The sequence below is a fragment of the Medicago truncatula genome, chromosome 8, assembly GCF_003473485.1.
Source record: "Medicago truncatula cultivar Jemalong A17 chromosome 8, MtrunA17r5.0-ANR, whole genome shotgun sequence".
Lineage (NCBI taxonomy): Eukaryota > Viridiplantae > Streptophyta > Magnoliopsida > Fabales > Fabaceae > Medicago > Medicago truncatula.
In genome coordinates this window covers 14,558,515-14,574,063 of record NC_053049.1, presented here as the reverse complement: position 1 = coordinate 14,574,063, position 15,549 = coordinate 14,558,515, and the positions used below count along the sequence as shown (strand labels likewise).

The following is a 15,549-nucleotide window of genomic DNA, read 5'->3' as shown; positions in this document are numbered from 1 at the left end:
CTTCTTGCTCTAGTAGGGCCATCACAGCCTCATATTCCTGATCCTTTTTCTGATACTCCCCTTTCCACTTTTGTATTTCACGTTCCGCCTCAACTAAACGCTCTTGGTATTCCTTCTCGGTGTCAAAGGTCATAGGTAGGGGTGGTGCTGGAGTGATTGCAGATACAAATCTTGATATCTTGTAAGGCATCCCAATTTGAACAGCTCTATCTATCACCCACTGAGTATATGATTCATGAACGGCTCCTGTCTTCCTCCCTAACTGGCTCTTGTCTCTTCTACGAATGGTGTGCCAAGCTCGCACAACCTGCTCTTTCATGCCTTTACTGTCATCTACGTTGAGGTAATACACATTCTCTAGATAGATGCTGAGCGGCTTCCCCTCCATGGGATATCCGAACTGACGTCTGGCAAGTGTAGGATTGTAGCTAATTCCTCCTTCTATACCAAGAAGTGGTACATTGGCAAATTTCCCACAACTGTCAATAATAGTTCCTTTGTCATAAACCCGATCGTACCACACTACCTCGGTTGGAGTCAGGGACATGAGTCTTTTTGACCAAAGAAGGTTTTCTGGATTGGTGGTGAAGCGAGGAGTTCGGGGTAAGTGTGAGGTGATCCATCGATATAACAATTGTGCACAACAAAGGATAGTTCCACGACCAGCCTGGGTGCGCCTATGGATGGAGAGGTACGTATCACCTAATAAGGTAGGGACAGGGTTCCTTGACAAGAAAATTTGAATGGCTTTAATATCCACAAAGTTGTCGAGGCTAGGGAAGAGTACGAGGCCATAAATAAGCAAGGCAAGGATGGAGTTAAAGGCATAGGCAACCCCCATTTTGTCAAAGAATGTGGTCCTTTCGTAAAGAAAATCGGTGGAGAAACCCAAAAGTTTTCCCTTAGTGATGAGATGTGCTTTCACTTCGTCCGTTTCAAGATGGAGAGCTGCGGCAATGGTTGAGTGCTTGGGGATTTCCTCGAGGCCACTGAAAGGTACTTTGTCCAACACTGGTAGATTAATCCAACAAGAGTACTCCTCCAAGGTGGGGAGAATCTGGTAATCTTGAAAAGTAAAGCAATGGTAGCCCGGGTCATAGAACTGAACAAAAGCGTTGAGAAGCCCTTCGTCGATATCTGTCTTAACAACACCCATCAAATTTCCATGTTGCTTGTAGAAATCGTCCATACAAACCACTTTCTTCCCTAGCTTCCTCAAACTCGAGAGATCTGGCTTCCTGAAACTATACTGCCTAAGGTTCCTCATATCTACAATGTTTACAACAAAGCTTTTATAAGTCCTTCAAAAAAGTGATGAATGGAAAAAATATTTATGGATGGATGCATGTATGCATGATGAGGTTAAATTCATATGTTGGAGTCAAAGGGTAATAACGCCATTTGGTAAGGATTAAGGTTTTTAGATTGCACTTGTAACAAGGGTTCTACCAAGTTGCCAAAGTCTTTAACCACTTCCGAATATTTATCGGGTGACGGGAGTACTCCCATTCCAATTATATTCGTCGGAAAGTCTCGTTTGGGTGTAGTATCGCGTATCAACTAATTCAAGAGTACTCTCGATTAGCCACCGCACTACGTTCCTAAAAGGCCAAGATGGGTTAAAGGTGACTAAAGGTCCTCAACTTCAAAGGTCACTTGAAAATAGCATGCCAAACATGAGTACTCACGTTGACAACACATACTTCCAAGATCCCTCCGTTGAGTGGGGTTATCACATGTGCCAATACCGAAGAGTACTCTTGGCATGGAACTATGATTATACCACCGTCCTATCTTAAGTTTCCCTCAAGCTCGGGTGTAGAGCTTATCTCACCACTCACGTAATAAAGTAAACATGTAAGCAAAATAAAGCACAAAATAAAGAAAATAAGGTGGGTTTTACCCGCGTAGAATCTATGTCCCCAGTGAAGTCGCCATTTCTGTGCTCGCGATTTTCGGATATCAAACCATTAATTGATTTGAATCGTCAATCTTTGAACTCTCGATTTTTGTTCTTGGGAAGGGAAAAAATGAGTAAAAACCCTTATCGAGACTTTGGATTCGGGGGTTGGTTTCGAATAGGGAAGGTGTTAAGCACCCTAAACGACTTCGGTACTCCGAAGGAACCGCTTACCTAGATTATTTTGTGCTAAATTCATTTGCTTACTTGAAAAATTATTACCTAAAAATCTAAGTGAAAGAATGGAGGGAGAAGAAGTATGTTTTTGGTTATTTTTATTTGATTTGGAAGGACGAGTCCTCTGCCTACGTACCCTTTTTGGGAAAGGGATCAAAACCGACGTAGTTCCACTCAAAAATTTCTTTGGTGGGTTAGGTTGATTTTAAGATTTTTTTTTGAAAATGGTTTTAAGAAGAGAAAGAGGCCTCAAGGCATGAGATAAAAGAAATGAGTGAGGTTGATTGATTTTAAATTTTGAAAATGATTGAAGTTGAATTAAAATTGATTAAAAATTTGATTAAGAAAATAAAGGGAAAATGTTGCTAAGAAAAAATATTTTTTTGAATTTGACATATTTGATTTTTTTTGTGAAAAATGATTTTTCTAAACTAACGGTGAAAACTAACGTAACGTCGTAAAAACTAACGGAAAGCGGTAAATAAAATGTGGTAGTGTCGGTGCATGTGTCGGTGCTTGTGTTACCTACATTATTACATCAATTCCTAAATACAACCCTAAGGCCTTTATGCCAAAATAAAATGCAAGAAATAAAATTACATCAATTCCCTATTTATACACACTAAGTCAACGACAAAATGAAATGATAGAAAAAACTAAATGTGCATGCTATGATTCAAGACAAAAATTAAATGGTTAGTAATCACAAGAAATATTATGGTGAATGAGACATAAGCAGTAATAAGCAAGAATTAAGACAAATAAAAATTAAGATCATCATATAAGAGATAAACAAAAAATAAAAGGAAACAAATAGGATGGATTTTTAAAATTAGAGGAAATTAAAATGGTGAAAAAATATTTTTTGGAATTTTTTAGACACAAAAATGTCAAAAAGAATAAAAAAAACAGCATTTAAAAAAAAGTAAAAACAATAACAAATAAAAATAATAAACAAATGGCTCAGCAGGATTAATTCTGGACCATTGGATTAAATCAATGGTCCAAGTTCAAACCCCTGGATTCATCACAGCCATAGGATCTAAGATCCAACGGTTTAAAAACAAAGGAAATAAACACTAAAAAAAAAACAGTAACACAGGGACCGTCTGATCTACGATCTGACGTTTGACACTAAAAGTGTACAGTGCAGTCAAATACAAAGGCGTATAGAGGAAACAAGACAGGAACTATCATTGGCCTTCAGATCTAAAATCTGATGGCCTAAACCTGAAGGTGTATGGAAAGATTAAAGATACTCGCGCACCAGATTCAACAAAAAAAAAGTAGTATAAAGAGGCTTCAGTAACAAAAAAAAACACATAACTACAAGAAAACCCTCTCTCTAAACATTTTTAGTGAGAGAAGGTCTGCAATTGCAGCCTTCTTCTCCGGTGAGCCATGCATTTTCCGGCGTGGTGGCCGCCGGCCAACAGGCGGCGCCGCCGCGCCGGAGTTACAAAACTCCTCCGTTTGAAATTTTTTTTACGTTTTTAACAATCCTTTTTCTTGTTTTGTATGAATCCTAACTTAGATTTTTGAAAACAAGCTTCTACAAGCCTAGATCTAACAAAGAACATTCAAAGAAAATGAGCAAAAAACTACCTCTATTCTCTCTCTCCGGTCCGTAGCTCTCTCTCTTTGAACTGGTTCGGTTTATCTCTTTTTCCCTCTGGTCCGATTCGGCGCAAGCTTGCTCCGGCCTAATGGTTTTCTTTTGCTCCGGTTCTGTTTGGTTTTGATTCGGTTTGCTTGGAACTGATTTCGTGATTGTTGTTTGGGGTTATGTGAGGTTTGGATTTGTTGCTGTTAGTGATGAACAGCTTCGAATTTGAGCTTCTGGAATTTATCTGTTCTTCATGTTCATGATTTTTTTTGTGGATTTTGGGTGATTTGATCTGAAATTAGATGAAAGAGAAAAGGTTTTAGGGTTTGTTGATTGTGATTGAGTGCTGGTTGGATCTGTGTGTACAGTGATTTTTTCTCTGACCCATTTCCCAATGATTGACAGGCTTTATAGTGACAAACTAGGGTTTCTCTGGTACAAACAAATGACAAAAATACCCCTGCAGCTGAGACTTGGAGAAAAAGATTTGACAGATAAATAAATAAATAAATAAAAAAACAAAATGAATAAAATAAAATAAAAATAAAAAAAAATAAAAAGAAAAGAAAAGAGAAGGAAAGAAAAGAAGTCACGTGAGTGACTTTTATAAAAATAAAGAAAATAAATAATAAAAAACAAAACTAGCTTAAAAAAAAAAGAAAGAAAAAAAATAAAAAGTCCCTTCGGAATCCGACATGAGGTACTTCAAAGTATCCTCCCTGCCGAAATTTTGTTTGAAAAGATTAATAAAAAAAACGCCTTTTAAAATGCGATTAGGCCTTCTCTTTTTTTGACGTGATCGTTACGACTAAAAGACTATATAACAAAAATGCGTCATAAAATGAAAGTGAGACGGTTTTAATTGTTGTGAAATGCGAACGTTGATTTAAATGTAAAAATAAAAACTTTTTGAATGACTAAAGACAAGAAACCCGAATTTTAAATGGTAAAAAAAAACGAGTAAAAAGGGAACGTGAACCATTTTAAAATACGGACAAGAGATTTTAAACGGTCCAAAATTGGGGTATGACACTATATATATGTTTTATCTAAATATATATACTAATCATATTATAAGGAAAACAATTAAAAATTGTTTAACTTTCAAAGTAAAAATAAAAATTGTTCACATAACATTTTTTTTAAAAAAATTAAACCGTCTTTAATAATTCAACCATTGTGGAAATCGCAAGTTTAAACAAAAATAAGGTATATTTGCAAAAATAAAAAAATAAGTTTAAATAAAAATAAAAAGAATAAATGTTACTGGAACAAAATATATAACATCCAACCAATGAAATATTATAATGCATGTTTTATTATGAATTCATGAAGTAAAGAGTTTACATTCAATATGGCTTGGTACAATCAACAGGCTTAAATGTAACAGTATTTTGAACAAGATTATAACCAACCAACAAATTCTGTTGAGCCACGTTTCCAAAGATGGCTGTTTGAGATGGGATAAAAGCCAAGCATGCAATCCCATCAGAAACTTTAATAAAGGTACTAATATAATACAATTTAATATCTGCACCTTTAAAATGTGCAGTGATTAAAGGAGCTTCAAATCCATGATATGCAACATTATAGCAAAGTTTAAATGTACCATTTGGATCCTCAACATGCTCCAGATTAATATATTCTGCTACAGCTGATTCAAATCTATAATAAACATCATAGGGCAAAAATGTGAATGTTGTACCAGAATCAATTAAAATGTTACCCTCATTACCACCATATGTAGGTCCTCCAAATTCTATTAATTTGTTTCCCACACTAAATGCTTCTAATGTCAAGTAGTAACCACTTTGTGCATCCTTTTTCACTATAGGAGTTGTCATAGCCCCATCACCATATACTATCGCGGCGTCGCCGAAATTGAGTTTGCTCGTTGAGTTAGGCAACCATGGACCTAAACAATAAGAGAATTTTCCACCAATTGATGTACCCAATTGAGATGGAAGAGACATAGGTCCACTTCCAAGGCCAACTATACCAGAGCTTGGGCCATGAAACGTCCCTGTATTTCTATATCCACATCCTATCATTGTTTTAGGAAATGAAACTGAGTAGCCGGTGGTGGAATCTAATGTAAGAGTCTCCACACTAAGATATCCTTGTGAAATTGATCCATCCATATACTTAGAAGTATGTATATTCACAAAAACCTCGTACATCACAAGAGGTAGTTCTCATAGAATGACATGTGTCAGACAAGCAAGGTATGTTTTGGTAACTTGATGATAATGAAGGGTCAAATATAGGTGTGATTTGGGGGTAACATTGTTTACAAGGCTCACATTGAAGCCAAACAAGGTCACTACCTGTATCAACAAAGCCAAATACCTTAAATGGTGGAGTACCAATTGAATAACTCATGAGATACTCACCTTTATCAGAGTTTACAGTTGATTGAGGTGTACTAGTGAGAGAATATTTGTAGAAATGGTTGACACGGTTGATGGAACGACGCACCGCATTGGCAATGCGTTCGTATTTGTTTTGTGTAGGTTGGTAGAATGGTGATTTTGAAGAGTCGCGATGGATGAGTTCAAGAGTGAAACCATTGTTTAGAGCATGAGAAAGTGAAATAATGAAACAAAAAATGGTAAAGAAAAGAAGTGTAAGAAATGAATGTGCACTCATTGTTGGTATCAGAGAAAGATAGATGGAGATGTTGAATTGTGAAAATTTGGTATCACTTTTATTTTGTGCAAATTATCTATGTTCTAATTTGTGATTAAAATTTTAAGTTTGTGTGTTTATGTATGTTCTTCAAAACGTTTTTATAAGACTATTAGTGATGTTGTGTTGCTGGAATCACATAGGAAATTAAATAGATAATAAATGAATAGATCTTACTTGATTTACCTCAATTAAAATAGGAAATAAATCAACTAATTAAAATAAGAAATAGTTATATTTAATAGTGCAAATTTCTTTTCCTTTAAGGACCTAGACTGCAACAACGCGCGCGAGCTTCTTGTGATTCCAATTTCAGGAATGTCCCACCCCCATTGTATTCATGCCTTCATTTTTTAATAAAAATTTTTCCTGCAATTTTACTCAAGGAAATTTGTTTTACGTGATTTTTTTTTAATCATTTTTTGAAAGCCTATGCATATAATTAGTAACATATCCAAATAAACTGAAAATAAATTAACAATTCCAAAGATAAAACATATCAAATTAAAATATTCAAAGATAAAACATATCCAATTAAAATATCAAATACTAAATTTTCAAATGTGTAATTAAATCCTCTTCAAAACAAAATAGGATTCCATGCTTTGTATAGTCAACCTCCTTTTCAAAACTTGTAGAAATTCCACTCCAGGTGGTATGCATATTCCTATTAAAAGAACATACAATATAGCCAAATAAATTAATTTTAATTAGTAACAAATAAACATAATTATACAAAAATTAGAAATATAGAGAATTTAATAAATAAAATGAATAATAAATGTGTACCTAAACTTTTGGAAGGAGAATTGGATTTAAATTTGGATCGTCACAAATTTTATTTTTCTTGTTTGCCTTCTTTTCCTTAAGTGGGCATGTGACAATGTTATGTCATAAACCTCTGCATAATCCACAAGTGTTCATATTATGTGATAGCTCTTTTCCCCCTTTAAGTCGTCGTCGTTTGGGACGACCTTTAGGTTTGGATTTTGGAGGACAATAAACAACATGTTGTGGTTGAGGTTCATTGTTACAATCTAGTAATTGCTCCTCACCAACAACATTAACTTGAGACTCCACATCATTATCATCGTATGATACTTGAAGCAACCACCGTGAAGGCAAGTAGTTAGAAGGGATTTCATGACAATCTTTATGAAGAAAAATACTAAGAATATGACGACATAATATCCCCCAAAATTCAAAGAGCTTGCAACTACATGTAGCTACCTTACCATCCCAAAACACTACATGTTTCCTACTATTAACATCTTTATAAAACCGCACCACAAACACATTACCATTTTCATGATCAATTGAATATTGTGAGGACCTCACAAACTCCTCTTGAAACTTTTGAAAAGAAAAACGAGTGAGATCACTATGAGCTTGCTCTTGTAAAGGTGACATCAACTTCATATTTTATCCTTTGCACTTCTCTAACATTATATCGTGGTCTTCTTTTTGTTTAATATCATCAATTGCTACATCAACCTAAAGTTAATATAAATGAATTAATATGGATTTTTGGGAATAAACACTAATGCATCATACCTTCCAAACTAACGAGTTTTAATATAATGATCAATACAACATACCTGCTTTGCAAAGTCAGTTAAACTTGGGTGAGAATTGATGAATCTTTTAATGAAAACATTAATACTCTCCGATCTTCTTGTGGTTGTCATTCCACCAAAGAAATGATCACGAAGATATGCGAGTGCCCAATAATTTCTGATTTCATACAATCCTTTCACATGTTTATTTGACTGCAAGTTATACTTAGCAACAAGGCCATTGGTGCTCAAATTCTTCACATGTCTCTAACTTATACAACTCATAAAATTCAGAACACCATTTTGCATATTTGTCTCGAAGTAGAGCATTAAACCAAGAAGTAAACTTGAAAGTTATGTGCCATATCCAGAAACTATGTTTTTTCGATGGAAACTCTTTTGAGATTGCTTCTTTCATCCATGGATCTTGATTGGTTAGTATAGTCGTTGGTGGCTTCTTCATCAAAGATATAAAAGCATATGCATACCAGAAAGGAACATATAATCAAATATTTTTTTTAATAAAAAAGATATTTGAGAAATAGTTACCTTCATTAGCCAACGAAATGCAGACACCATTTCGTTCCGTAAGAGTGCACATCCAAAAAGTATAGTCTTTCCATAATTATTCATATCCACAAAAATCCCAAATGGCATTTCATAAGAATTGACCTTGTATGTAGTATCAAATACAACAACATCACCGTATTTTTGGTACCAATCAAAACAAGAAGCCGAGGACCAAAAAATATGCTCTAAGGAACAATAATATGCACATGGATCTTATAAGATTGACTTACCATCAAAACAACATCACCGTATTAAAATAAAATAATTACCACATGGATGGCACATATACAAGTTTGCAGCTAATGCCACATATTCACAAATGTGACAAATCATCAAGAAAGTGGATCCATGGACTATTTAAAAAATAAAAAAATTTGCAGGGATGAAATTCAATTTTTTTTTTACTAGGGACCAAAATCCAAACTCGCCATATTTGCAGGGACCAAAAACATATTTTAGCCTTGGGAATAATAACCGTATTGGTTGATGGTTGTGAGGTTGAAGACAAAAGAAGAAAATCTAGTGATGAGGGAGTATGATAAGGATGTGTTCTTGCTTTGATCTAATGGTCAAAAACTAACTTTCCCATGGTGGGAAAAAAGTAACTTTCCCATGCTAAACCTCACCTATTTGTGGTGTAAAAAAAATAAGTATAGCAACTAATAACCTTTTTGAGAATTTGATGAAAAGGAATACATGCAGGGAAAGTTGCTACAATGTTTCATGGTGGAGATAATGCTTTTTCTAGTGTGGACTGCTGGAATATCTTAGACATCTTAATTAGAAGAAAACATTTTGACGTGGGAAATGCTCAAGCTGTCTTTAAATTTTGTAAGCAAAAACAAGTTGAGAATCCAATTTTTTTATGCAATACGGTGTCATGATGAAGATGGAATGATAATTCTTTTTGGGTGGATAGAAGAGCAAGATTGTCATATTGATTTTTTGGTGATGTTGTAACATTTTTTTTGGTGTGAACCTGCGTGTAATTGAATAGACTAATCTCTCAGTCAGATCGGATCATAATAGGTGGAAAACCATCTTCCCCGCTCTTTACTTCACCATTTGGTTTCTTCTATTTCGCTCCCTTTTATAGATATAGCATAGCATTATTACATTCAACGAGATTGTGACGATTTCCTAACTCCCTTATTCTAGTTCTATTTTTACAAATGATAACAATATTTCTATATGAAAATGGAATAGGTCATACCTTGTCCCATATTTGGTAGAAGACAGTTCTTTCGCTTTTTCTTCCAATTCTTCAAAGGGGGAAATGTTTCCTTTGGGCTCTTGATCCTTGAAATTGATAGAACATGCACATACATAATTGAGAGAAAAATTAGAATGATCTCTACACACTCACACTTAAAGAGGAAACTACAAAGAAATGATAAAACTCTTCTATTATTGAATATGAGAGATATGAGATGTGAGCTATACAATCTGTAATCTACAGAATACAAACATGTACTTATAGGATAAGTTGAATAACTTGCACTACAAGCCTCTAACAAACTAACTAACTAGTTAGTTACTTACTAACCAACTAACCAACAAACATAGTTGGATTTATCCTATACTAACTAACATTAGAATATGAATTATACTTCAACACACCCCCTTAATTCAGATTCTACAAACATCTTAAATTGGAACAAAACTAAAATCACGGGGCTTGATAATCCCTTTTCTTCTCAAGCCTTGCTGCATACTGCTACTAGCTTGATTCTCCAGAATCTACTTGTGCATCTGACAATGAATTTGAATCAGCATCTCTTGCTTCTAATTATTGTAGTAAATAGAACTTTTTGTTCCAATCCTTTCTGCATTTCTAAAACTTCAGAATGTTTCACCTGCACAATTTTCGCACTTCAGAATGCTCTCAAATCAATGACTGCCATAGTAAGGAAGACTTTTTACACTTTATCCCAAAATGAAAAATGTAAAATTCTCAGTTTAATGGCATCATTTGGTACTCTACCAATAAGTATCATATTTTTGGATTTTCTCTTTTTAAACCGGAAAATAGACATTCATTTCGTAAAAATTTGATCAAACTAGGTTTTATGAGAAAATTTTTAATCACGGTGATAGTAAAACAAAATAATAAGAAAATTATACTAACTTGGAAAAAAATCACCCCGATTTTCAACAAGTCCCCCACAACAATACTAAAAACTCTATGACCGCAAGTGCACGATTTTACTGTCGTAATAAAAATATCGATCCCACAGAAAATGTGAATCTCGACACTATTTTGTTCTCCTCAGTGTGCCAATAAATAGTAGTATTTTTGGATTTTTATGAGATAAATGATTGCAAATATTTTAGAGATATGCAATGATAATAAGGCCTTGGAATCATTGCATCATTATTACTATCAGTCCAGATCGTATTCAATTCTTTTGCCTTCGAAATGCAGACCTAAGGATGAGATTTTTTCTTTTGTATCATTGACCATGTTTTTTTTTTTTTTAAGGATCACTGACCATGTTTTTAGCAATAATGAAGCGTCTCATCAATACGTCTCCCTTAGCATGGTGAGAAAATCTTTCATGGACACAATCACAAATCAATTTTATTAGACACATCCTTACATGAAATGAAAAAAAATAAAGAAAAAATATTTAGTCATATCAATTGACCTTATTCAATTTTACTAAATTTTTTAGACTATTACTTTCCCCACAGTATATGTTTCTCACACGCCCTATTTTGTTTCCTCCAAAAATACCTCTGGTTCAGATTATATAATCCAAACTAGATTGTCAAGAATGTTCGGATTATATAGTCCGAAATTTGCTTTGCCCAGAATTTTAAAAAAATTGTGGTTTATTTATATTAAAGAGATTGTAATCATATTATTTCGATGACATAAACATAAAACAAATGCAGATCTAAAAAAAATTAAAAGAACAAAATGATACAAACAAAATCTTATTGTATTATTATATCAAGAGAAATGCTAGGAACCCACATGCATGCATTTCCAATGTGTGGTACCCACAGGCATGACTTTCATCCAATAAGAGAATGAGTGTTAGAGAGAGTGTTAGAAAAATAGTGTCCATAACACTCCTCTTATATCAATACATTTACAATAAAACAAAGCCTAAACTTAAAACTTTTTAAGCTTATTACATAAAATATTCAAACCTAATTATAATCTATTAAAAACATAAAGCTAAACTTGTAGTGCAAGCAGATGGAGGGGGAAGCCGGAGGGAGAAGGAGAAAAAGATAGTTGGGGGCAAGGGCTGGGGTAAGGTTTCTTTCCTCTCTAGGGCAAAAGAGACCTTGATGGTCAACCTTGCACCCAGACAGACCAACCTGAAACCCAGACCAACTGTGCTTCTTTGTTGCGCAGCACCATCCCATTGATCGTTCATACAATCCTTGAATTTCCAAAGTAACCTCTTTTTCTAAAAGGTCGATGATGGAAACACATTGTTGTAGAAGGAAGGAGGAGGAGAAAGTGTGAGATGATGTTGTAAGAAATTAATTGTGAAGGTTTGAAGGGTATTTATAGGGAAAATTAGTGAAGATTTTGTTGCATAGAGTGTAACTACTCTTAATTAATGATCAAAAACGTGTTCAAAGGGGGTTTTACTAGTCATTAAAACTGGTAAAATTCATTGAAAAACGTGTTCCATGAGTTTCCTATGCCGTCCAAAACTTTGATTTTGTTTGGATTATATAATTCGAAACTTTTTCAAACGTTTTAGATTATGTAATTCGAAATGCTTCAATAATGAGTGAAAATGAGAGAAACCTCATACTTTGTGTATGGTGAGGGATGTTTCAGATTATACAATCCAAAATAATCCACGACAAGATTCTTTGTGTGGTCCACATTGCACTGACAGTTCCTCTGATTCACGACGTCCAGAAACCTCTATAAATAAGTGTGTCGGGTTTCATAAGCAGTAAACCACACACACAAAAAAAAACCATGGAAATTTCTGGTCATTGATTCGAACACCAAGCTAGTTGCAGTTTACTACAACGGGGGAAAACCACCCCATCTGTTCAGGATTCACACTGATGTCAATATTTTCGGGTTGAAAGATCATATGGATCAAATCAACCGCCAACTCAACCACATAGACATAAGAAAGGTGGACGGTGTTGAGTATCGAAGTCCATCGACCGACTCAGTCGAAACTGTACGGTTCAGTTAAATATATTTTTGGTCCCTATAAATATATCATTTTTTTATTTTAGCCCCTCTAAATTTTTCCTTCAACTTTGAGTCCATATAAAATTTTCAATCACAACTTTTTGTCCCTATTTTTAACTGAACTCATGTATTATTATTTTTTTAATAAAATTGTGCAGAAATATGTAGAATATTATAAAAATCTCTCCCAAAAAAAAAAAAAGAATTTTTTAACAAAATATGAATTTTTAACCACCAAAAATATAAAAAATCATATTTAATTAATGTTTTGTAAATAAATTCTATTTTTTTTTTTGGAGAGATTCTTCTAATATTATAAACTTTTTTGCAAAATTTTAATCAAAAATATGAATTCTACATTTGATTTTATTTAAAAGGAGGGACTAAAAGTGAAGATGCAAAATTTTTGGGGACTAAAAGTTAAAGAATTTTTTTAAAGGGATTAAAACAAAAAGTTGATTTAATTATAGGAACTAAAAACATATTTAAACCTTATTATTATTATTATTATTATGAGAAATTCTTGTGTAGGAACGAACCTAACTATCATTCTTACAAACAACAAATTAAAACATGACACGTCATTTTTTTCTTCTTTTAACCATGATTGGTGGTGGTGAATACTAACTGCAAATAATGGTTGAGAGAGAGGAGGAACAATTATTTTTCATTTCTTAAATTATTTCCAAATTATTTTAAAATAAAACAATGATGTGTCATGTTTTAATTTGTTGTTTGTAAAAATAATATGTTAGGTTCGTTCCTAACAAAAATTTCTCTTGGAAGACATTGTTTGCCTACATAGATTCCATGCATGCTATTTACATTTTCACTCATCACTACGAATATAATACTATAAGAAAAATTACATGGCTAAAGAATGGGCTTTCCAATTATATTACACTTCAAGGATGGATAAAATATGTGTTGATTATTTAGCCAAAGTTGTAAAAAGGTTTACTAAGAATCATGATTGTTCTTGATCTTCCAGCAGATCTTCGATTGCTGGTTATGACGGATATAATGGGTGTTGCTTATCATCGGAGACAATAATCATGAATTTTTTTTTTTTTGTTTTTCTTTAGTTTTATCTTGTAAGCAAAAATATAATAATAATCGAAGTAATGGTATGTTACTTATAGAAAATTTTAATTCTTTTAAATTTTGACGATATAATATGCTTCCTTATTTATATATATTTTTTTAAATATTTGTCGTTCAAAGAATATAAATAACTTTTCCGTGATGCCTATAATTTGACCTTCAAATGTATTTTATTAATACATCAAATAACATGCAGATTATTTTATTTTAAATGCAAGTAAGAAAGTAAACAAAGTCTATAAAAGTGATCACACTTTGGTACAATCACTAGGTTTAAAGGACACAATTTTTTGCTGAAGATCATAACCAACCATCAAATTTTGCTGAGCCAAATTTCCAAAGATGGCGTGATCTTGAGATGATTCAAAAGCCAAGCAAAAAACACCATCAGCAACCGAAACAAATGTGCTAATAGGATGCAAATCGACATCTGCACCTTTAAAATGCATTGTGATTATAGGAAAATCATATCCCTCAGCTTTGACACTATAGCAAAGGTTTAATGTTTGAGTAGGATCGTCAACACGTTCTAACTTCACCAAATCTACCACAGCAGATTCCAAAAAAGAGTAATCATCTTTTGTTAAACTTGTTAATGTTGTACCCGAATCAATTATGATGTTACCCTCATTATCACCATTTGGAACTCCTCCAATTTCTACTCTTCTATTTCCAACACTAAATGCTTCCAATGTCAAATAGTAAAAGGTTTCGGGGTCTTTTTTCAATATAGGAGTTGTCACAACCCCGTCTCCAGATACCGTAGCCGCATCTCCAAAATTGAGCTTGCTCGTTGCGTTTGATTGAATGTTTGTTACAGAAAACAATGGTGTTAAACAATAGGAGAATTTACCACCAGTTGAGGATCCCAATTGAGTGATAAAAGACGCGGGTCCACTTCCGAAGCCAACGATACCAGAGCTTGCGCCTTCATAGGACAAAATATTGTTAGTTCCACATCCTATCACAATATTAGGAAATGAAACTGTAAGTCCATTGGTGGATTCCAATGTAAGAGTGTCAACACTAAGATCTCCTCCTGAATGTGAATTATCACCATAATAAGTAGAATATTCACAATAATTTTTGTCATTACATGAGGTATCTTCCATAGATTGACACAACTTTGATGGGCAAGGAATGTTTTTGTAACTTGACGATTTCGACGGATTAAACATAGGAGTGGTTTGGTTGTAACATTCTTGACAAGGCTCACATTGAAGCCAAACAATATCACTACCGGTATCAACAATACCATATAACTTAAATGGTGGTGTACCAACTGAATAGGTCATTAGATACTCGCCGATATCGGGGATTACAGTTGATTGAGGTATATTTGCAAGGGAATATTTGTAAAAATGATTGGCACGGTTGATGGAACGACGTGCGGCATCGACAAAATATTGGTATTTATTTTGAGTAGGTTTATAGAGTGGTGATTTTAAAGAGTCGCGGTGGATGAGTTCAACACTAAAACCATTCTTTTGAGCATGAGAAAAAGAAACAATGAAACAGATGGAAAAGAATAGAAGGGTAAGAAATGAACGTTTACCCATTGTTGCCATAATGTATAGAGAAATAATGATATGAAAATTGTGTTACAATGTTTATGTTTTTCGGTGCCTTTTTATAGACTATTCGAAGGAAATGAAAAAATTAAGTAGATAGACGCATTATCGCATACAGAGGAATTGTTTATTGA

General features: G+C 33.7%; 2 protein-coding genes across 2 annotated transcripts; both read right to left on the bottom strand.

Moving 5' to 3' along the window:
• Positions 1 to 5,092: 5,092 nt before the first annotated feature.
• Positions 5,093 to 6,392, bottom strand: LOC11446969 (aspartic proteinase CDR1). The gene is made up of 2 exons (XM_024772888.1): positions 6,093 to 6,392; positions 5,093 to 5,914 (listed from the first exon to the last, which is right to left on the bottom strand). Exons 1-2 carry the CDS (start codon positions 6,390 to 6,392, stop codon positions 5,093 to 5,095), a joined length of 1,122 nt encoding a protein of 373 aa, XP_024628656.1.
• Positions 6,393 to 13,963: 7,571 nt separating this feature from the next.
• Positions 13,964 to 15,549, bottom strand: LOC11445103 (aspartic proteinase CDR1). Its single transcript, XM_003627738.3, has one exon. The coding sequence runs from the start codon at positions 15,410 to 15,412 to the stop codon at positions 14,093 to 14,095; it is 1,320 nt and encodes a 439-aa protein (XP_003627786.2). The 5' UTR covers positions 15,413 to 15,549; the 3' UTR covers positions 13,964 to 14,092.